Genomic DNA, 24,401 nt, shown 5'->3' with positions numbered 1-24,401 from the left:
AACCCTGTTCTCTTGCCCAGCCACCCGCTTCATGCCCACACTCCAGATACACTTACTGAGTGCCTACTATGTGCTGGGCACTGAGCCCAGACCTGGGGATACAAGAATGAATGGGACCCAGTTCCCGTCCTCACAGACAGGGACGGGTGCATAGCCAGGCAGTAGGATGGGTGCATTGATGAGGGTGTAAATAGGCCTGAGACCCCAGAGGAGGAACCCGAGAGGGGTCTAAAATGACTTCACAGGAGCGCTGCTGCCTCAGCTATGACCTGAAGGGGGACTGGAGTCAGCCAGGCCTGGAGGTGGGTGTTGGATGGCAGAGGGAACCTTATATGCGAATGAACAGGAAACAGGAGTCACTTACTGTGCCTGGGGCATCAATTGTGTGGTGCAGGCCAGGGCAGAAGGATGGACTAAGGAAGGGTCTACAGCAGGGGCACAGGGTGTGATGGGCCCGTCTGGTGAGGTGGGGGGATGGGGGAGCTCACAATACCGAAGGGGGCAGGAGTGTTGCAGAGGCCCAGGATGGTGGCTGGCTCTTTCGTGGCAGGCCGTGGTGTGCAATGACAGAGACGAGCCAGAGGGGCATCTGGGAGGAGGCAGGGGTGGGATGGGGCAATTGATGGGATGTGAATTGGAGAAGGGGAAGGCTGAGCGTCCTCTGGGAGGACTGGGAAATACTCCTGCTCACCAGTAATAGCATCAGCCCAGCGTTGCTTTCAGAGCTCCCTCTGCTGGCTGGCTGATTCTGGTATTAGAGCCGATTGTGATTTCTGTTCTTGTTTTCAGCTATGTGACTAATATCCTAGCAGTTATCATTTTGTACACTGAGTCGCTTTTGGTTTTGTTTTCAATTAGTATTATAATATGAGCATTTTCTCTGAGTGGCTTTTAGATTCATCCCTTTAATATCAAAAAACATCACGACAATCAAAAACAAAAGCTTAAAGACAAATCAGAGAAAGTATTTGTAATATAAACAAATTTTATTTTTAAAACTCACGTATACAGAAAAAAATTAATATATTCAGATCTCTTAAAATCCACAAGGAAAAGATGAATAAAAAGTAATACAGTACAGCCAGACGTGGTGGCTCACACCTGTAATCCCAAAACTTTGGGAGGGCGAGGCAGGAGGATCACTTGATCCCAGGAGTTCAAGGCTGCAGTGGGCTATGATTGCACCACTGCACTCCAGTCTAGGCAACAGAGAAAGTCCTTGTCTATAAAAATAATAGTGATAATACAGTTAATTCACAAAAGAAGAAATGCAAATGGCTGGTAAACATATCAAATGTTGTTCCATGTGACTAATAAAGAAACAAATGAAAAACAGATATTACTTCTTGCCTACCAGATTCTCAAATATAAAAAGATTGGCTGGTGATGGTGGGGAGAAATAGATGCTCTTGTACACTGTTCACAGGAGGATACACTGGATAAACTTTCTCAGGCACAAATAGATATATGTACCTCAAATCTTTTCAAAGAGCCTGACCTGGCAATTCTACCTTTAGAAAAGTATCCTAAGAAAATAACCAGAAATAACATAAAACTTGGTCTCTGCAGTCAGACAGGCCTGGGTTCAAATCCTCATCTGGCCCATCTGTAGCTGTGACCTGGACTGGTATCTTCAGCCCTAGCAGCCTCAGTGTATCTTCAGCCCTAGCAGCCTCAGTTTCTGTCTCGGTAAAATGGGACAGTAATGGGTCCACCTCCAAGGCTACAGAGAGGATTGCACAAGATAATATTGGGGGTTGGTGTCACCGCAGGAAGCAGCCCTGAGGCTGGGGAAAGCGGGAAGGTGATGGTCTCCTGACAGCTCCCCCTTCCCCACCCCAGGGGCCTTGGTGTGGACAGCAAGCCAGAGCTGCAGCGCGTCCTGGAGCACCGCCGGCGGAACCAGCTCATCAAGAAGAAGAAGGAGGAGCTGGAAGCCAAGCGGCTGCAGTGCCCCTTTGAGCAGGAGCTGTTGAGACGGCAGCAGAGGCTGAACCAGGTGGGTGATGGGCACCCAGCCAGGATCACGCATCCTCCAGGGCTGTCCTCCAGGGAAGAGCTCTGCTGTGACCACAGCCAGTAAGAGGGAAGAGGATCAGCAGACAGAGCACTGGACTAAGAGTCCACGCCTGGCCTGAGTCCTCCCTCTGCCATTCACTTTGCTAGGTCCTTAGGGTGAGTGGTTTCCTGTCTCTGAACCTCAGCTTCCTCACTGGCCCAGTGTACTGCACGCTGGTTCTGATTTCATTCTTACAACTGTCTTGCGTACCAGGTGGCATTCCCGTTTTAGAGATGGGGAACCTGAGGCCCAGAGCGGGTGAGTGATTTGAACCAGGCTTCACAAGGAGAACTCAGTCTCATGCTCTGTGCCCCAGCTACCAGGCTAGTAGCAAAACTCATCCTCAGGTTGGTTCTGTTTCCCCACTGAGTGGGCCCTTGGTCCAAACTCCGTAGGTTTTCGGAGTAGCAATCCCCCTAGCTCCACCCACTTCACCCCTCTGCTTCTCCCTCCTTCAGCTGGAAAAACCACCGGAGAAGGAAGAGGATCACGCCCCGGAGTTTATTAAAGTCAGGGAAAACCTGCGGAGAATTGCCACACTGACCAGCGAAGAGAGAGCGCTGTAGGGCCAGCTGCCAGGCTCAGGCCACCACCCACCCTGGCCTGGACACCCTCCTCCAGCCCTTCTGCACCTGGCAGCCCTGGGCCCCAGGCCTTGGGACGTCTGTGATGTTCCCACCTGCTTCTGTAGAAATGTGTCACCCCAGAGGGCCTGGCTCTCCCTGGGAGGCTGAGGCCCCTAAGTTCCTAGGCTTTTCCTTCCAAGCACCCAGACCTTCTGCTCCACAAGGGAAAACTTGCATCCCTCCCTGCAGGGGGTTCAGAGCCCAGCACAGGGGGTTTCTCTGGCAGAATTGAGGAGGAAGAGGCAGCCCTCTGGCTTGACAAGCCTTCTGTTCTGCCCGGGCCTTCCCACCAGGAATCTCAAAGGTTCCCCAGGGCCCCGCTCCTCCGCGCACCCAGCTCCTAGGTCTCAGAGAACTCCCCCACCTGTGATTTTACCTGCAGCCAGCAGAGCTTAGCTTCAAGGACACCCGCCTCCAAAGCACTGAGGGGAGGACGGGCAGGGCAGACCGCAGGTGGCCTTGTTGCTGCCATCCTGACCAGGTGGGAGGACACTAACAAAGACAGCTGTTTTGGGTGTTCTCCCCTCACCCATGCTTTCATCATCCCCTCCGCACAGCGCCCACCGCCACCCCACCCCCGCCCCATCCAGGCCTTCTAACCACACCTAGCCAGGGCTGCCACATTCCTGCGCCCAGAAGTCTGCAGCAGTGCCTCACAAACTTGATTGTGCATGCAAATCACTGGGGATCTTGTTAAAATACAGCTTCTAACTCAGTAGATCTGGGGTGGGGGCTGAGATCCTGCATTTCTAACAAGCTCCCAGGTGAGGCGGAGGCTGCTGGTGTGAGGACCATGCTGTGAGCAGCAGGGCGTGAGTGCCCAGGGCTGGTATGTATTAGAAATATCACGCCTGAAGCCATCGCTGGCCCCCACCTCCCGTGGACCGATGCCCCAGGGATTCCCACCCCACCTCTGCAACCCCAGGTTTTCTTCATTATCCATCCCACCCCAGACTCCCACCCCCAGGAATTCTCCATGAAGACTTTGGCCTAGCAAATTGTGTTGGTTATGTGAGTGTTGTTTTAATCAGAGATGTATGTGATTGCCAATCTGCATTTCTTACCAGTGTGACCACACTGTTATGATGCAAATCTAGCCAAAAAGAAAAGAATTTTTTTTTTTTTTACTTTTTCCTACAGTCTTATGGAAAGCAAATATACAATGATTTCCAATAGGCTTCTGGAATAGAAACAGTGGTTTGAAGACCCCACTGCCGCCTTTATGGACTGGCCCCTTTGAGTCTGAATCCCCCGCCTCTGTCACCTGAGACCCAACCCCTAACTGGGCCAACTCCAATGAATTCACCCATTTTTCTTCTTCAGAAGGCGTTTCCTATGTGAGACCCACTTATTTTAACCTTTTGCTCCTATCCCATTTTTAAAGAATTAGAGAATAAACCAGGCCTGTTCTTTTCCCCTGAAATCCCTGCCTCTGGCTCCTAAACCCATCATCTAAGGTGACAGAGCAGTGCTGGAATAGCATCTCCTTTCACTTCCCCCAAAACTGCCTCAAAGAGCTGCCACTGGCATGCTCTCTGATTCCTGGAAGCAAATGTGGGACTGCCGGAGGAAAGGGATTGTCCTGGTCTTACTCGTAACTGGGTGGTTTGAGGGTGACTGAAGTCGTGCTTTTCCTGTGTGTGGCCAGCACAGGGCTGTAAATGCAGATATTCTGCCTGTGTGCATATAAAGTCAAGCTCAAAGAGGCTCCTGAATGTGACTGGCGTGCTGAGAATGTGGTTATGCTGTTTAATGTATGTCAGGTGAGGGTTACGCTGAAGATGCACAATCCCTAAAATAAAGATCACCACATCCCCAAAGAAGCAACCCTCGGGTCCATGTGTTGTTCAGACATGTGAAGAGAAGCAAGACAGAGGGTCTCAGATAGATGAGGGTTCCCCAAGGGAATGCCTGGGGCTTTACCCAGTGGTCCCCAGAGGTGCTCCATGGAGGCAACAAGTCTTTCCGTGAAGCCCCAGAAGTAGAAGGGACCTCAAGCACCACGCCCTCCAGGGCAGCCGTGCAGAAGACCTTGGTTCACTCTTCAGGGGTCGTCCCAACTCCATATCTCCAGCCACTCCAACTGTGGAGGCTGTAAACCCAGATTCTCACTGTTCCAGTCTCCTTTGCAGCATAGGATGGCTATGTGATTTGGTGTGGCCAATGAAATTGAAGAGGAAGTCTACAGGGGCTTCTGGGAAAGCTTATGCTTTTCTGATAAAAGACACAGGCATGGCTAACATCTCCCTGGCCTTCTTCTTTCTGCTTTGATTGAGGGTGTGATGCCTGGAGCCACAGCAGCCACCTTGCTACCATGAGAAAAAGGCCAAGAGAATCACAGAGTCATTGACCCTATCATTATTTCACCAAGCCAATGCCAGCCGCCATCCTTCTCCATAATTATTGTAAATAAAATAAATCCCTCTTTATTTAAACCATTGTTGGTCAGTCTCTGTTACTTGCAACCAAAATCATCCCTAACTGACAGAGAAAGCCAGTCCCTGCCTATCCAAAATTACCTGCAGGCTGTGCTAAAAATCCAGATTCAACTTTCCCATCAGAAGCCTGTTGGATCAGGATCCCCAGCTGCAATGCCTGGGATCTGTTTTTCTGTACCTTCCCCATATAGCCTACCTAGCATGAGTCTGAAAACTGGTACTTGGACATCACTAACGCACACATCATTCACCAAATATTTATTAAGTGCCTGCTCCGTGCCAGGAAGCATGCCATGGGCTGGGGCACAGTGGAGAACAAAGGCTCAGTGCCTCCCCCTCATCTGATGACGGCAGTGGCCTCCTCCCAACTGGTCTCTCCTACTGGCCTTGTCTCTACACCCTGTTCTCAACAGAGGAGCCAAAATGATTTTCTTCCAGTCTAAGGCAGAACTTGTGACTCTGCACAGAGCCCTCCCTGGGCTCCCAGTGGAGTCTCTCCTGCATTCCAGGTGGTCCTATAAGTCCAGCTCCCTCTTAGCCTCCGACCTCCTTCCTGCACTCTCCCACTCGCTCACACAGCCCCAGTTGTGCTGGCCTCCTACCCTCTCCAGGCATGCCTCATCTCCATGCCTTTCCACCTGCTCTTCCCCAGCCAGGAGTATCCTTCCCTCCAAGACCCACGGCCCACTCCCTCACTTTCTTCATGTCTTTCATCATGCTTCTTCTAAATGAGGTCCCCTTTAGCCACCCCATCTAAAATCTCAACTTCGACAGTCTTCCTCTGCCTGCCTTGCCTTCTTTATCCTCTTTACCATTTATCACCATTGAACATATTTTATATTTTACTGATTTGTCTCGTGTGTCCCTCCTAATGATAATGTCAGCTCCATGAGGGCAGAGATTCTTGTCTGTCTTGTTTACTCTGAATCCCTAGTGCACAGGGCCTAGAGAAGGGTGCTCAGGAAGTGTTTGTTGAATGAATGAATGAGAAACCCCTTCTCCCTCTGCAATACCCCTAGCCTTCTCCCAGGTCCAGCCCATAGCAACCAGAGAAGGCGCCACCTGCCTCCTTCCTCCACGGTCTCCACTCTACCCACAGATGTCCATTTGGCGGGAAGCCCTCGTCTGCCCTCTTGGGCATTCATCAATACACCTGGGCCTCACTGGCATCGTACCGGCAGGACCTGCATCAGAGCCGCGTGGCTCCTGCACACCACAGGAGTGTCTAGAGAGTCAGATCATCCCTGAAGGCTGATAATGAGGCCATCACCCAAGCCTGGAGACCATGGAGAAGCAAAAGGCTGCTGCAGCAGCTCTGACTTCAGACCTCTCCTTAAACAGGGAGCCAAGACAGCAACCCCTGTTCCTGTGGGGGCCACACTCTCTCACACGCACCAGACCACGGGTCCTGGTTTGGGTTTGCAGAATGCAAACCTGTCAATGGCAAACCAGCACTAAACACAAAATCTGGGAGAGAGGGCTGACCTTAGGACGTGAAGGGACCCTCCATCCCTGGTCCTGCAGTGTGTGTGTCACTGGAGTCCTCAGACCGCAGGAGCTGTGGCAGAGCAGCCTCGCCACACTTGAGACTATACTGACTCCAAACCATGTGAGGGTGGGACCCTGTCTGATTCTGCTCACCTTTATCCAGGGCCCTGAAAATAGTTAGGTGCCCCAGAAAGTTGGGAATGGATGTCAGTAATGATCACTGCATTCACAGGGGGCCAGCAATGTCAGCACCCTTGACAATAAGGTGTCTTCCTCCCCACTCTGCAGATGAAGACACCTGGACTCAGGTAAGTGAAGGCCCTTGCCAGAAGACATAAGGCAATGCCCTGGGAGAGATGCGATTCTCACCCAGAGCGACCTGTCTGCAGAGCCTGCTTTCTTTTTTTTTTTTGAGACGGAGTCTCGCTCTGTCGCCCAGGCTGGAGTGCGGTAGCGCGATCTTGGCTCACTGCAAGCTCCGCCTCCCTGGTTCACGCCATTCTCCTGCCTCAGCCTCCTGAGTAGCTGGGACTACAGGCGCCTGCCACCACACCCGGCTAGAGTCTGCATTCCCTCCACTACAGCCAGGCCTTGTTCCTGGAAAGTGCTCCTGGGAGGCCCCTGTACCAGCCTGACCATGCGCCACGGGATTCAGGGACCTACTTTATCTGCCATTTGTCTGTCTGAACTTGAAATATTTAACCTCCGCGCTATAAAAACAGACTCGGCTGAGCACAGTGGCTCACGCCTGTAATCCCAGCACTTTGGGAGGCTGGGGCAGGCAGATCACCTGAGGTCAGGAGAGACCATCCTGGCCAACATGGTGAAACCCCATCTCTACTAAAAATACAAAAATTATCTGGGTGTGGTGGCACACGCCTGTCGTCCCAGCTGCTTGGTGGCTGAGGCAGGACAATCGCTTAAGCCCGGGAGGTGGAGGTTGCAGAGATCATGCCACTGCACTCCACACTGTGTGACAGAGACTCCTTCTGAAAAAAAAAAAAAAAAAAAGGTCAGGATCTACCATTGTGAAGGGATTCCTTGCATTCCTTGCATTCCTATCGCTGAGCAGTAACCTAAACACTTTGATTTTTCAGTGCCTCCAAAGACCCACTAAACCAACAACCACCTCACTCCTGCTAGTTTCTTGCCTTACAGTGCCCCCGCCTGCTGGACTTCAGAAGAACAGAACTAACTGCCTTAATATCCTCCTCTCTGGATGTCCTAGTCAGCTCAGGCTGCCGTAACTGAATCCCATAGACTGGGTGGCTTAAACAACAGAAATCTATTTTCTTTTTTCCTTTTTTTTTTTTTTTTGAGACTGTCTTGCTCTGTCACCCAGGCTGGAGTACAGTGGCACAAGCTCAGCTCACTGCAACCTCCACCTCCCAGGTTCAAGCAATTCTCCTGCCTCAGCCTCCCAAGTAGCTGGAATTACAGGTGCCCGCCACCATGCCCAGATAATTTTTGTATTTTTGGTAGAGACGGGGTTTCACCATGTTGCCCAGGCTGGTGTCCAACCTAAAATGCTCACCCCCCTGCAAAGCCAACCTCAGGCATGCCCCGTAGAGGGAGAGAGCTGCAGGGGCACAGGCCCTCTGCTGGGGCACAGGCAGACTGGCATATCCAGGGATGCTGAAAGCACTCTCCCCAACACAAACACTGGCCAGCCCTCTGCCTCTGAGTCAGTCACTTGTGTTAGTCTTAATCATTAAACCCATTAAACCACAGCCTGCAGCAACTGTAAATTATGAGTGCTGGTTCAGGGTTCTTGATTTTTTTTTTTTTTTTTTTAAGACAAGTTCTCACTCTGCTGCCCAGGCTGGAGAGCAGTGGAATGATCATGGCTCACTGTAACCTCCAACTCCTAGGCTCAACCAATCCTCCTGCCTCAGCCTCCCAAGTAGCTGGAACTACAGGTGCACACCACCACACCCAGCTAACATTTTTTCTTTTTTCTTTTTTTTTTTTTTTAGAGACAGGAGTCTCATGATGTCGCCCAGGCTGGTCTTGAACTCCTGGGCTCAAGCGATCCTCCCACCTCAGCCTCCCAAAGTGCTGGGATTACAGGCGTGAGCTACCATGCCAGCCCAGTGGTCCTGATTAAAGGGTGGTCACAGAGTAAAAGAAGGGCTTTGTAATGGGGAGATGGGAAAGAGAAAATTATTCCAGAACTCCAATTTGTTTTGGCTTTTCTTTTGTTTTGTTTTGTTGCAACAGAGTCTCACTCTGTTGCCCAGGCTGGAATGCAGCTGCAACCTCCACCTCCCAAGTTCGAGCGATTCTCGTGCCTCAGCCTGATGAGTAGCTGGGATTACGGGCATGTGCCACCATGCCCAGCTAATTTTTGTATTTTCAGTAGAGACGGGGTTTTGCCATGTTGGCCAGCTGGTCTTGAACTCCTGATCTTAAGTGATCTGCCCACCTGGGCCTCCCAAAGTGCTGGGATTACAGGCACAAGCCACTGCTCCTCGTCCAGAACTCAGGTTTGAAGAGAATTAGCATGACTGAGTATAACAAAGAAGCCCTGAGCCTCCCAGAAGGCAAGGCAGAAAAGGAAATCCAATCTTTGTCTATAAACATGGAGTCATAGAAAGCAGAACAATTCAGTGATTTTCAAATTTTGCTTCATGGGGGACGTAGGGGGTGACACCAAGCCATTTATAATCTCCTTGCCCTCATCACCACTTTTCTCAACTTTAATTAGAGCAGCTCAACGTTTGTTTCCATGTATTTCCATTTAAACACAGATCCCATGGCCAAAAAAAGACAAAAACCAGGTTGGGCACGGTGGTTCATGCCTGTAATCCCAACACTTTGGGAGGTCGAGGCAGGCGGATCACAAGGTCAGGAGAGCAAGACCATCCTGGCCAACATGGTGAAACCCTGTCTCTACTAAAATACAAAAAATTAGCCAGGCGTGGTGGCGCGCACCCGCAGTCCCAGCTACTCAGGAGGCTGAGGCAGGGGAATCGCTTGAACCCGGAATGCAGAGCTTGCTGTAAGCCAAGATCGTGCCACTACACCCCAGCCTGGCAACAGAGCTAGACTCCGTCTCAAAAAAAAAAAAAAAAAAAAAAAAAAAAAAAAAAGACAAAAGCCAGAAAAATTCCAAAACCTAGCTTCAAATCCTGTCTCCACCACCCACTAGCAATAATTTTAGGAAAAACTGTGCTTCGGTTTCCTAAACTGTAAAATAGGTGTCAAAGTACTTACTCCACAGGGTTTTCTTAATTAAATGAGAGTTTGTTTGTAAAGCAATGAGTACTAGGCCTGGAATATAGTAAGAACTCAACCTATAGTAGCTGTCAAAGGATATGTCCCCCAAAGTATCCTCTTTGACATCAAATTAGAGTTGAAGGCAATTAAGAAGCAGCAAACACAGGAAAACTCCCTCCGCCCTCCCCCTTATCTGCCTAAAGGCAGGATAAAAATTCATCTTTACTGGAGACAACTCTAGACTCTTATCAGCTCAGAGATGGCACCAGAGGAATCTGCAAGGAAACCTCACTCCAGCGGTTTCCTCCCATATATTTACCTTCCCAAGCTTCCAGCCCTTGGAAGCCCAAAACTGCTTACCTTTGTCCTGTCATTTCTCCACAGATTCATTGTTCTTTGTTGAAGATGTTATATAAGCCAGAGTTCTAAGCCACAGCTTTGAGTTACTTTTCACTGAAGTTGCTGCCATGTGATATGCATGGCACGCGTCACTAAACTGTTTTTCTCCTCAATCTGTCTTTTGTTACAGGGGTCCGTCCCAGCTAAGAACTCATGATGATTGAGGAAAAATTCTTTTCCTTGCTGTAGCAAAAATTATTTTGCTACACTGTTATTAGCAATCATGCAAGCTTGCCAGAAAAGAAAAACTTCTTTTTAACATAAAACGCCAAGAGGAATCAGAGCTCAAATCTGCCCGAGAAAGGACATTAATTACATAATGTTCTGTTTCCAAAACAGCATTTTTACGAGAAAGGCAGGAACATTCTTCCTGTGAGTCTATATTGCTAAAATCCCAGGTGAACTGCTTAGCTCTGGTCCTGCTGGGGTAGTGGGGTGGGGAGACAAGAGCTAATTCTGTGGCCCAGACCTGGATTCAAGCCCCAGCTCTGCCACTTATTTGTCACAAGCCTGGGCAACTTGCTGAACCTCATTTTCCATTTTAAACATCTGTGACAAGGGTAATGAGAGCTGTGCTCATTGAACATCTAGTGCCTGTGCCAGGAACTGTGCTCAGCACTTTATATGAATTCTCTCATTTAATCCCCCAAGACTGTCATTACCCCCATTTTATCTGAACTCACATCTGCCTGGCTTTGTTATCCTGGCAGCACTCGCTGGTGGAGGCTGCAGGAGGATGTTTTGCAAAGCACCCACATTCAAGCTTTCCCATCTGTCACCAGAAATATTCTGCAAGCATGCTGAGGCCAAACAGCCTTCCCCCTTCCTCCTTCCCTGCCAGCAGGCGGCTCCGCCTTTACCAATCTGGCAGAGTAGGTCCCTGGGACAAGAATCCCAGCCCCATCTCACTCATGGCTTTTAGAAAAGACAGTGGCTGGCCAGGTGCGGTGGCTCTCGCCTATAATCCCAGCACTTTGGGAGGCCAAGGCAGGTGGATCGCCTGAGGTCAGGAGACTGAGACCATCCTGGCTAACACGGTGAAACCCTGTCTCTACTAAAAATATAAAAACTTAGCCAGGCGTGGTGGCAGGCGCCTGTAATCCCAGGTACTCGGGAGGCTGAGGCAGGAGAATTGCTTGAACCCAGGAGGCAGAGGTTGCAGTGAGCAGAGATTGCGCCACTGCACTCCAGCCTGGGCGACAGAGCGAGACTCCGTCTCAAAAATAAATAAATAAATAAATAAATAAATAAATAAATAAATAAATAAAATAGAGTACTTGGCAAGCACCAAGCACAGGGCCAGAACTCAGAAAAAGCTCATTATCATCCTCTTCCTGTCCCTGGTAGTTCCACTCCCTCATGTCTCTTGCTGATCAGACCCTTCCAGGTCCTATGTCCATTCACTCACTCTTCTCAGTCCCTAAACTTGTCTGACATCCATCCCTCCCTGATGCTGGCCCACCTCAAGATCCCCTGCCCTTCTCCCAGCCCTTATCTTTTTGGGAGAGGTATCACCTCACACCTTCTGACACCAACTCGGAGTGCCCCCATATTATCTAATCTTTTCACTGCTATTTTAAAACAACTCCTGGGAACTTCTCTTCTGCTTGAATCTGCTAATCCCAAACCCCAAAAAGCCAAGGGCATGGGTGTGGCATGGCTTCCCCTATCTGGTTGTCCTCCCCAGAGAAGACTCTGCCTCTAAGCCCCCTTGTCCTTAGGCAGAGTCCTGTGACTCGTTCTGGTCAATGAAATAGGAGCAGGAGTGTGATGAGGGTCACTTCTGGGCTGAGGCAGTGAGAAGCCCTGGGGATCCTCAGGTCTCCCTCTTCCCCTTGGTGGCAAGCGCGAAGGCTGAGCATTAAGATGGAGGAGCATAAAGTCAAGCAGGCTGGCTCACTAACTCAACACGCAGAGGACAGCTGTCCTGACGCTTATCATGCCAGCAGTGGACTTGGCATGAGGGAGGAATAAACTTGTGTTTAGCCACTCAGATTTGGGAGTGCTGTATTACTGCAGCACAGTCTAGCTCATTCTGCCTAATGAAGTAACACAAGCTAAAGTTCCAGAAGCCTATGGAATTTCTATATTGGAGTACACAGCTAGAAAAAAAAAGGATAACATTGGATATGATGTTTTAACAAGTAAATAGATGGAATAAATGCTAATTTGACTCAAAATATGTGATTTATTCTAAGAAAATTAATAAAACACGAATAGGAATAAAAGACACTATAGGGAAAGAATGAAAGACAAATATGCTTTTCTGGGTTCGGAAGATGAATCAACAGTGTCAAGTCTGTCTGTTAATCTACGGAGATTTTAATCTTTATTAGATTTTAAGGCCAGGCACGGTAACTCACACCTGTAATCCCAGAACTTTGGGAGGCCAAGGTGGGTGGATCACCTGAAGTCAGGAGTTAGAGACCAGCTTGGCCAACATGGTGAAACCCCGTCTCTACTAAACATACAAAAAATTAGCTGGGTGTGGTGGCAGACACCTGTAATCCCAGCTACTTGGTAGGCTAAGGCAGGAGAATCGCTTGAACCTGAGAGGCGGAGGTTGCAGTGAGCCAAGATCACACCACTGCACTCCAGCCTGGGCAACGAGTGAAACTCCATCTCAAAAAAAAGGAAAAAAAAAAAAAAAAGATTTTAAGACCACAGGAGATACCTGTAGACTTTGAGAGTGAAATTGTATTAGTCAAGACTCTTTCAGTGGCAAACGAGAGAAATGTTATTCAAACTGATTTTTTTAATAAAAGGAATTTTATAGACATAAAATTAAGCCTCAGGTGTGGCTGGATCCAGGATCTCATGTCTCATTCTCTCTCTCTCTCTCTCTCTCTATCTATCTATCTATCTATCTCTATCTCTCGCAGTGTTCTTATATACAGAGTGAGATGACTCCTGGTAGCCCCTAACCCATCCTCCAACTGAGCAAGCACAACAGAAAGAGTCAGTCTCAACTAGGAGCAATTTGGGGGTGGGTGGTCAGAGAGGAAGGTCTATGATTGGCCCAGTTTGGATCACTGAAAACCAAAAAAAAAATAAAAATCCAACACGAATGTCATCAACATCATCCCAAAACTCAAATCAGAGGCTAAGACAATCCCTGGTGCCACAGAAAAGTGAAAAACTCTGAGGACAGAGTAAGAGAAACAAACTTCTTTGTCCATGACATTTTCTCCCTGACTCACAGTTTCTACACTGGAAAAAGTAAGATTGAAGCAGACAGCCAGCTTCCCCACCACCTTGGGTTCCCTTGGAGAAAAAACATTCCTGCTTCAACCAGCATCCCAAGTGCCTATAAGAAGAAAAATCCCCAAGGGAAGCTAGTAACAAAAAGGGGAGATGGGACTAAAAACTTCAGTCCATGAAACTCTGCTCTTTATCTCAGCCAAAGGAGACAGCGAATCAGAGGGGCTGTTCAGCAGCACCAGGCTGTAGGAGGTACACACCATGGGTCTTCTGGGCATGAACCCCTAGCCAGCCTTCCCCCACAGCTGAGGTATTGCTTTTGAGAACCCCTCTATTTAGGATGGGTAGTGTTCTGAACATTTGTAATAGTCAAGACAAACCTTAGCTTAAGGCACCATCTACTGAAAAAACAAAAAAGGCAGTAATCTAGGATTATGGGGACTCATGGTAACTGCAAAGAACGTTTAAACAAACAAACCCTAGAAAGGCCAAAATAAGCCAGACAGAGAAGACTAGAATAAATGAGAAGACAGGAATAAATGACTACTCCTTCAATGTGAAGCCATAGATATATATCTACAAGAAACAATAGGAAAAAAGGAAACATAACCTTCCCAAATGGACAAAGCAAGAAGCCAATGACTGACCCTAACAAGACAACAGTGTGTGCATTCTTAGATCAAAAATTCAAAATAACGATTCTAAGGAGACTGAACAAACTCCAAGATCACACAGAAGAGCAATTAAGAAATTTGTCAGATAAATTTAACAAAGGGACTTATTTATTTATTTATTTAAGAGTTAGAGTTTGTTTTATTCAGAGTCTTACTGAGGATTACAACCTGGGAGAGTCTTTCCAAAAGTTTCAGCCAAAAATTTTGTATTCTGCTAATCTGAGCTTTTTAAATGAAGGAAAAATAAAATATTTTCCAGACAAGCAAACCCTAAGGAAATTCACCACCACTTGACCAGCCCTACAAGAAATGCTCAAAGGAGTTCTCAATGTGGAAATGAAAAGGCAATACTCTCCATTATAAAAGCACACAAAAGTATAAAACTCACGGATCCTATAAAACAATTACATAATTGAGAATACAAGGCAACTAGATAATAGTTAACATTATCACAGAAACAAATCCTCAAATATCAATATTAGCCTTGCACATAATGATCCAAATGCTCGACTTAAAAAATATAGACTGGCAGAATGTATTTAAAAAAAAAAAAACACACAAGATCTAACCATATGCTGCTTAAAAGAATCCCACTTACCAAGTAAAGACATTCACAGACTCAAAATAAAGGGGTGGAAAGAGATACTCCACACGAATAGAAGCCAAAGGCAAGAAATGTGGCTATACTTAATATCAAGTAAAACAGACTTTAGATCACCAAAAGTAAAAAAAGGTAAAGAAAGTTATTATATAATAATAAAGAAATCAATTCAACAAGAAGATGTAACAATCCTAAATATATATGCACCCAACACTGGAGTACCCAGATTCATAAAACAAATACTATGACCTAGAAAATAAGATAGGCAGCAACACAATAATAGCACGGAACTTCAACACCCCATTGACAGCACATAGACAGATCACTGAGGCAGAAAACCAATAAAGAAACTCTGCATTTAAACTAGCCTCTAGACCAAATGGACCTAATAGACATTTATAGAACATTCTACCCCAAAATTGCAGAATATACATTTTTCTCATTGGCACATGGAAGATTCTCCAAAAGAGATCATAAGCTTGGCCACAAAGCAAGTCTCAAATACAAAAAATAAAAATAAAAATCATATCAAGTATATTCTTGGACCACAATGGAATAAAACTAGAAATCAATACCAAGGAACTCTCAAAACTATACAAATATGTAGAAATCAAAAAGTCCACTCCTGAATGATTTGGTGGTAAATAATGAAATTAAGACAGTAATTTAAATTTTTGTTTGTTTGTTTGAGATGGATTTTTGCTCTTGTTGCCCAGGCTAGAGTGCAATGGCTCAATCTTGGCTCACTGCAACCTCTGCCTCACGGGTTCAAGCGAGTCTCATGCCTCAGCCTCCCTAGTAGCTGGGATTACAGGTGCCTGCCACCATGCCCAGCTAATTTTTTATGTTTAGTAGAGACAAGGTTTCACCATGTTGGCCAAGCTGGTCTCCAACTCCTGACCTCAGGTGATCCACCCACCTTGGCCTCCCAAAGTTCTGGGATTACAGGCATGAGCCAACGCGCCCAGCCTAAAAATGTTTTAATGAATGAAAATAGAGGCCATGTGCAGTGACTCACACCTGTAATACCAGCATTCTGGGAGACTGACGTGGGCAGATTGCTTGAGCCCAGGAGTGAGACTGGCCTGGGCAACATAGCAAAACTCCATCTCTATTAAAAATACAAAAAATTAGCCGGGCATGGTGGCACATGCCTGTAGTCTCGGCTATTCAGGAGGCTGAGGGGGAGAATTACCTGAGCCCAGGAGGTTGAGGCTGCAGTGAGCCAAGATCGCACAACTAGCACTCCAGCCTAGGAAACCAGAGTGAGACCCTGCTGAGAGGGAAAGAGAGAGACAGAGACAGAGACAGAGAGACAGAGATAAAATAGAGATGCAGCATACCAAAGCCTCTGAGATACAACAAAAGCAGTACTAAGAGGAAAATATAAAGCATTAAATACCTGCCTCAAAAAGATAGATCTTAAATTAACAACCTAACATCTCACCTCTAACAACTAGAAAAGCAAGAACAAACCAAACCCAAAAGTAGCAGAAGAAAATAAATAAAGATTAGAGCAGTACTAAGTAATATTGAGACTAAAAACCAATACAAAGGATCGATGAAACAAAAAACTGGTTTTTTGAAAAGATAAACAAAATTGATAGGCCACTAGCTAGATTAACCAAGGGAAAAAAAAGAATATTCAAATAGACACAATCCGAAATGACAAAGGTGGTGTCACAACTGATATCACAGGAATACAAAAGTTCATCAGAGACTACTATGAGCATCTCTATGTGCACAAACTAGAAAACCTAGAAGAAGTGGGCAAATTTCTGGAAATATGCAACTTCCTAAGACTGAACCAGGAAGAATTAGAAATCTTAAATTGACCAATAATGAGTAGTTAAGTCAATAATTTTTAAAATCTCCAAACAAAAACAAAAACCCAGGACTAGATGGCTTCACAGCCAAATTTTACCAATATACAAAGAACTGCTACCAATTCTACTGAAACTATTCTAAAAAATCAAGGAGGAGGGAATCCTCCCTAACTCATTATATGATGCCAATATTACCCTGATACCAAAGCCAGGTAATGACACAACATGAAAAGAAAACTACAGGCCAATATCCCTGATTAACATAGATGCAGAAATCCTTGCCAAAATACTAGCAAACTGAATCCAAGAGCACATCAAAAAGATAATACACCAAAATCAAGTGAGTTTTATTCTAAGGATGCGAAGATGGTTCAACATACACAAATACATAAATGTTATTCACCACATAAAGAGAATTTAAAACTGTGTGATCATCCCAGTAGATGCAGAAAAAGCATTCCATAAAAGCCAGCATCTCTTTAAAATAGGGAAAAAAAAAAAACCTCAACAAACTAGGCATCAAAAGAACATACTTCAAAATAATAAAAGCCATATACAACAAATCCATAACCAACCTCATACTGAATGGGAAAAAGTTGAAATCATTCCCGCTAAGAACTGGAACAAGGCAAAGATGCCTACTTGCACCACTCCTACCCAACATAGTACTGGAAGTCCTAGCCAGAGCAATCAGGCAAGAGAAAGAAATAAGAGGCAGCCGGGCGCGGTGGCTCAAGCCTGTAATCCCAGCACTTTGGGAGGCCGAGACGGGCGGATCACGAGGTCAGGAGATCGAGACCATCCTGGCTAACCTGGTGAAACCCCGTCTCTATTAAAAAAAAATACAAAAAAAAAAAAAAAAAAAAAAAACAACTAGCTGGGCGAGATGGCGGGCGCCTGTAGTCCCAGCTACTCGGGAGGCTGAGGCAGGAGAATGGCGTGAACCCGGGAGGCGGAGCTTGCAGTGAGCTGAGATCCGGCCACTGCACTCCAGCCTGGGCGACAGAGCGAGACTCTATCTCAAAAAAAAAAAAAAAAAAAAAAAGAAATAAGAGGCATCCAAACTTGGAAATAGGAAGTCAGATAATCTCTGTTCACTGACATGATGTTATCCCTAGAAAACCCTAAAGACTCCTCCAAAAGACTCCTAGATGTCATAAAGTTTCAGGATACAAAACAATGTACAAAAATCACTAGTGTTTCAGGATACAAAACAGTGTACAAAAATCACTAGCGTTTCGGGATATAAAATAATGTACAAAAAAATCACTAGCATTTCTATATACATCAATAACAATCAAGCTGAGAAGCAAATTAAGAATTCAATCCCACTTACAATAGTTACAAAAAAATATATCAGCAGGGCACGGTGGCTCAAGCCTGTAATCCTAGCACTTTGGGAGGCCGAGGCGGGCGGATCATGAGGTCAGGAGATCGAGACCATCCTGGTTAACACGGTGAAACCCCGTCTCTAATAAAAATACAAAAAAATTAGCCAGATATGGTGGCAGGCACCTGTAGTCCCAGCTACTCGGGAGGCTGAGGCAGGAGAATGGCATGAACCTGGGATGTGGAGCTTTCAGTGAGCCAAGATCACGCCACTGCACTTCAGCCTGGGTGACACAGTGAGACTCCGTCTAAAAAAAAAAAAATATATATATATGACAAGGAAATCAAATCAACCAAGGAAATAAAAGATCTCTACAAAGAGAACTACAAAATATTGATAAAAGGAATTGTAGATGACACAAATGGAAAAACAGCCCATACTCATGGAATGGAAGAATTATTATCATTAAAATGACCATACTTCCCAAAGCAATCTACAGATTCATACTATTCCTATCAAGTTATCAATGTCATTTTTCATAGAATTTTTTAAAATCTTAAAATTTATATGGAACCAGAAAAAGAGCCTGAAAGCTAAGGCAATCCTAAACAAACAGACAGAGCTGGAGGCATCACATTACCTGACTTCAAATTATATTGCAAGGCTACAGTAATCAAAACAGCATGGTATTCATACAAAAACAGACACATGGGTCAGTAAAATAGACAAGACACCCCAGAAAAAAGACCACATACCTACAAACAACTGATCTTCAGCAAAGTCAACAAAAATACACAGTAGAGAAAGAACACCCTAGTCAATAAATGGTGCTGGGAAAATTGGATAGCCATATGCAGAAGAATGAAGCTCGGCCCATATCTCTTACAATATACAAAAATTAACTTAAGATACATTAAAGATTTAAATGTAAGACCTGAAACTATAAAAATCCTAGAAGAAAATTTGAGAAAAACTCTTCTGGACATAGTCCTAGGCAAAGAATTTATGACTAAGTCCTCAAAAACAAACTCAACAAAAACAAAAATAGACAAATGGGACTTAATTAAACTAAAAAGCTCCTCACAACAAAAGAAATAACAACAGACTGAACAGACAACCTACAAAATGGGAAAAAATATTTGTAAGTGACGCATCCAACAAAGGAAAAATAGCCAGAATCTACAAGGAACTCAATCAACTCAACAAGAAAAAACAAATAACCCCATTAAAAAGTGGGCAAAGGACATGAACAGACATTTTTCAAAAGAAGACATGTAAGTGGCCAAGAAACATGAAAACAATGCTCAACATCACTAATCATCAGAGTAAGACAAATTAAAGCCACAACGAGACACCATCTTATACCACTCAGAATGGCTATTATTTAAAAGTCAAAAATCAACAGATGTTGGCAAGGATGCAGAGAAAAGGGAACACTTGCACACTATTAGTCAGACTGTAAATTAGTACAAGCTCTACAGAAAACAGTATGGAGATTTCTCAAAGAACTAACAATAAAACTACCATTCAATCCAGCAATCCCACTACTAGGTATCTAACCGAAGGAAAATAAGTCATTATACCAAAAACATACCTGCACTTTTATGTTTATGGCAGCATTATTCTCAATAGCTAAGTTATAGAATCAAACTAAGCATCCATTTACAGATTATGAAAGAAAGAAAATATTATATATTTGTATATTTATCACAAAAATATATATTGTTTAGTTATCACAAAAACATATATATTTAAACACATACATGTTTTTGTTGAGCTTGTTTTTGAGGACTTAATCATAAATTCTTTGCATGTATATTTACTCTATGTATATATAAAAAACAGAACACTACTTATCCATAAAAGAGAATGAAATGTTGCTGGCACAGTGGCTCACACCTGTAATCTCAGCACTTTGGGAGGCCGAGGCAGGTGAATCATCTGAGGTCAGGAGTTTGAGACTAATCTGGCCAACATGGTGAAACTCTGTCTCTACTAACAATATAAAAATTAGCCGGGCATGGTGGCAGGCGCCTGTAACCCCAGCTACTTGGGAGGCTGAGGCAGGAGAATCGCTTGAACCTGGGAGGCAGAGGTTTCAGTGAGCTGAGATTCTGCCACTGCAATCCAGCCTGGGCAACAAGAATAAAACTCCGTCCCAAATAAATAAATAATGAATATAAAAAGATATAGAGTGGCTAAATGGATTAAGAAAACAAGACCCAACTACTATATACTGCTTATAAGAAACTCACTTCACCATTAAAGACACATGTAGACTGAAAGTGAAGGAATGGAAAAATATATGCCACACAAAGGGAAAACAAAAAAAGAGCAGGAGTCACTATACTTATAGCAGATAAAATGGATTTCAAATCAAAGAATGTAAAAAGAGGGCCGGGCGCGGTGGCTCAAGCCTGTAATCCCAGCACTTTGGGAGGCCGAGACGGGCGGATCACGAGGTCAGGAGATCGAGACCATCCTGGTTAACACGGTGAAACCCCGTCTCTACTAAAAAATACAAAAAACCTAGCCGGCCGAGGTGGCGGACGCCTGTAGTCCCAGCTACTCGGGAGGCGGAGGCAGGAGAATGGCATGAACCCGGGAGGCGGAGCTTGCAGTGAGCTGAGATCCGGCCACTGCACTCCAGCCTGGGTGACAGCGCGAGACTCCGTCTCAAAAAAAAAAAAAAAAAAAAAAAGAATGTAAAAAGAGACAAAGACGGTCACTAGAGGGCTGGGTGTAGTGGCTCACACTCCTATCCCAGCACTTGGGGAGTCTGAGGTGGGCAAATCACTTGAGACCAGGAGTTCGAGACCAGTCTGGCCAACATAGCAAAACCCCATCTTTACTAAAACACAAAAATTAGCTGGGCGTCGTAGCAGGTGCCTGTAATCCCAGCTACTCAGGAGGCTGAGGCAGGAGAATCACTTGAGCCTGGGAGGTGGAGGTTTCAGCAAGCGGAGATCGCACCACTGCACTCCAACCTAGGCAGCAGAGTGAGACCCTCTGCCACACACACACGCACACAAAGATACACACAGACTGAGAGTAAAGGGGTGGAAAAAGACATTCTTTGCTAATGGCAAGCAAAAGAGTGCAGGAAAAGCCATACTTGTATCCAGTAAAATAGACTTTAAGTCAAAAACTGTAAAAAGAGACAAAGAAGGTCATTATAAAATGATAGAGAAGTCAATTCATCAAGAAGATATAACGATCATATATGCACCCAACATCAGAATACACACACACACACACACACACAGGCTTAGGAGTCCAGCTGCATGACTCCTAAACCATAATTTCTAATCTTGTAGCTAATTTGTTAGTCTTGCAAAGGCAGTCTAGTCCTCATGCAAGAAGGGGGTTTATTTTGGGAAAGGGTTGTTACCGTCTTTGTTCAAAGTTAAACTCTAAATTCAGTTCCTCCCAAAGTCAGTTTGACCTGTGTCCGGGAATGAACAAGAACAGTTTGGAGGTTAGAAGCAAGATGGAGTCAGTTAGGTCAGATTTATTTCATCATCATAATTTTCTCAGTTATAATTTTTGCAAAGGTGGTTTCAACAATATAATATGATATGTACCACATGGTGACTGTGATAAACAGCAATGTGTTATATACTTGAAAATTGCTGAAAGAGTAGATTTTAAGTGCTCTTACCACAAAAAATAAGTATGTGAGGTAATGAACATGTTAATTAGCTTGATTTAGCCATTCCACAGTGCATATACATATTTCTAAACACCTGATTGTCCATGATAAATATATACTATCTTAATTTTTCAATTATAAATAAATAAGTTAAATATTTTTAAAGTATAAAAATAAGAAGAATACAAAATAGCATATTAATACCACCTATGAGGAATCCAATTTCTGACTACCAGTGAAACAGAATATCATGTGGCAAGTGGATGCATCTTAATAGACAAAAGAAACTTTGTGTGCATGGGGTGTGGTAAACCAAATATTAAAAAAAAAAACACCAAGAACTTAATTTCAATCCAATCACAAGAAAACAGCAGACAAATTCAAATGGAAAGACATTTACAAGACACCTGACCAGTACTCTTCAAAGTATCATGGTCAGAAAAGACAAAGACTGAGGAACTATATACTATTTCATGTAGACAGGACAACTAAATGCAATGTGAGATCCTGAATTCAATCCTAAACTAGAAAAAGAACATTAGTGGGAAAACTAGCAAAACTCAATATGCAGAAAAATGGTAACTCAGCAATATTTCAAACCCTGCATAGTTCAAAGAAAGGACTGGCACTTGACAGCTCCTGGGAGTTAACCTCTATGCCCTTGGAATATCCTGCCTGAAAACAGTATCTTTGTATACTTGGGGCCTTGGGCCATGCCAGGCAGTTTATACTAATAATGTGATTCCGAGTGGGTCCTTGGGCCACACTCTATCAGTTTCACATCTGGAGTCGATGGAGACGGAGTAGCTAAGGTCAGCCACACCAGCATCCCACGGCTCTGTGATGACTGCAATAACTCTGGACACCAAGATGTTGCCAGATGGTGCCATGCAGTTCCAGTCTCTTGGTGTCCCAAACAAAAAGCTGGATTGGGCCGGGTGCCATGGCTCACTGTCAGGAGAACCCACTCCTGATGGTTTCGTGAGTTCTTTTCTATTTCCTGAGTGTCTCGGCTGGTTTGAGAAATAAAGGGAAAGAGCACAAGAGAGAAATTTAAAGCTGAGTGTCCGGGGGAGACATCACATGTCGGCAGGATCCGTGATGTTCCCCGAGTCGAAAAACCAGCGAGTTTTTGTTAGCGATTTTCTTTTTTTTTTTTTTTTTTTTTTTTTTTTTTTTTTTTGAGACGGAGTCTCACGCTGTTGCCCAGGCTGGAGTGCAGTGGCGCGATCTCGGCTCACTGCAAGCTCCGCCTCCTGGGTTCACGCCATTCTCCTGCCTCAGCCTCCTGAGTAGCTAGGACTACAGGCGCCCGCCACCGCGCCCGGCTAACTTTTTGTATTTTTAGTAGAGACGGGGTTTCACTGTGGTCTCGATCTCCTGACCTTGTGATCCGCCCGCCTCGGCCTCCCAAAGTGCTGGGATTACAGGCTTGAGCCACCGCGCCCGGCCTTGTTAGCGATTTTCAAAAGGGGAGGGAGTGCACGAACAGGGTGTGCATCACAGAGATCACATACTTCACAAGATAATAAAATATCACAAAGCAAATGGAGGCAGGACGAGATCACAGGACCGAGATCACAGGACCACCGGATGGGGCGAAATTAAAATTGCTAATGAAGTCTTGGGCACGCATTGTCATTGATAACATCTTATCAGGAAACAGGGTGTGACAGCAGACAACCTGTCTGACCAAAATTTATTAGGCAGGAATTTTCCTCGTCCTAATAAGCCTGGGAGCACTACAGGAGACTGGGCTTATTTCATCCCTTCGGCTTTGACTATAAAAGAAGGCACGCCTTGAGGGGGCCGTTCATAGGCCTACCCTCAGGGTGCATTCTCTTTCTCAGGGATGTTCCTTGCTGAGAAAAAGAATTCAGCAATATTTCTCCTATTTGCTTTTGAAAGATGAGAAATATAGCTCTGTTCCATCTGGCTCACCGGTGACCAGTTCAAAGTTACCGCCCTTGTTCCCTGAACATCGCTGTTATCCTGTTCTTTTTTTAAGATGCCCAGATTTCATATTGTTCAAACACACATGCTTTACAAACAATTTGTGCAGTTGACACAATCATCACAGGGTCCTGAGGCAACATTCATCCTCCTTAGCTTACGAAGAAGATGACGGGATTAAGAGATTAAAGTAAAGACAGGCATAGGAAATCACAAGGGTATTGATTGGGGAAGTGATAAGTGTCCATGAAATCTTCACAATTTATGTTCAGAGATTGCAGTAAATACAGGCATAAGAAATTATAAAAGTATTAATTTGGGGAACTAATAAATGTCCATGAAATCTTCACAATTTATGTTCTTCTGCTGCGGCTTCAGCCAGTCCCTCTGTTCGAGGTCCCTGACTTCCCGCAACAGCTCATGCCTATAGTCCCAGCACTTCAGGAGCCCGAGGCAGGCAGATCATTTGAAGTCAGGAGTTCGAGACCAGCCTGACCAACATGGTGAAACCCCATCTCTACTAAAAATACAAAAATTAGCTGGGCATGGTGGCACATGCCTGTAATCCCAGCTACTCAGGAGGCTGAGGCAGGAGAATCGCTTGAACCCGGGAGGCAGAGGTTGCAGTGAGCCAGGATTGCACCACTGCACTCCAGCCTGGGCAACAGAACAAGGCTCTGTCTCAAAAACAAACAAACAAACCAAAAAACTGGACATGACACACACAAGTAGCAAAGCCAGCAGCAATTGTTTATTAAGCACAGCATTATACTCTCCAAGAGGGCAGAGTGGGCTGACCTCTGCGAGATGAGATCAGCATCAGTTTGCTGTGCTTGTGGTCTTCTTATGTGTTTTTTCCCTTTCTTTTCCCAAGGCTGCCTAATCTCTAGCTAGTGTCTGCCTTTTGATTGATAGGTGTGTTGCTTACTTTGGCC

At 45.2% G+C, this 24,401-nt stretch overlaps 1 protein-coding gene and 1 long non-coding RNA gene across 9 annotated transcripts in view; one reads left to right on the top strand and one right to left on the bottom strand.

Moving 5' to 3' along the window:
• FAM107A (family with sequence similarity 107 member A) overlaps positions 1 to 5,120 on the top strand; it is a 63,573-nt gene extending 58,453 nt beyond the window's left edge. For 5 of the 8 annotated variants that reach the window (XM_045385968.2, XM_005547499.4, XM_015446124.3 and 2 more), the window contains 2 exons: positions 1,843 to 1,999; positions 2,518 to 5,120. In XM_045385968.2, the coding sequence (XP_045241903.1) occupies positions 1,843 to 1,999; positions 2,518 to 2,625 (265 nt within the window). In that variant the 3' untranslated portion in view covers positions 2,626 to 5,120. Of the gene's footprint in view, positions 1 to 1,842; positions 2,176 to 2,272 lie in introns of all 8 variants that reach the window. The other 3 variants (XR_012431300.1, XR_012431299.1, XR_012431301.1) reach the window with 1 other exon arrangement.
• Positions 968 to 11,193, bottom strand: LOC135969737 (uncharacterized). Its single transcript, XR_010585155.2, has 2 exons — positions 10,191 to 11,193; positions 968 to 1,223 (listed from the first exon to the last, which is right to left on the bottom strand). It is a non-coding gene; the product is annotated as an uncharacterized lncRNA (long non-coding RNA).
• Between the last annotated feature and the right edge of the window lie 13,208 nt (positions 11,194 to 24,401).

The sequence above is a fragment of the Macaca fascicularis genome, chromosome 2, assembly GCF_037993035.2.
Source record: "Macaca fascicularis isolate 582-1 chromosome 2, T2T-MFA8v1.1".
Classification (NCBI taxonomy): Eukaryota; Metazoa; Chordata; class Mammalia; order Primates; family Cercopithecidae; genus Macaca; species Macaca fascicularis.
The sequence above is the reverse complement of the archived record's forward strand: the minus strand, read 5'-3'. Positions and strand labels throughout refer to the sequence as shown.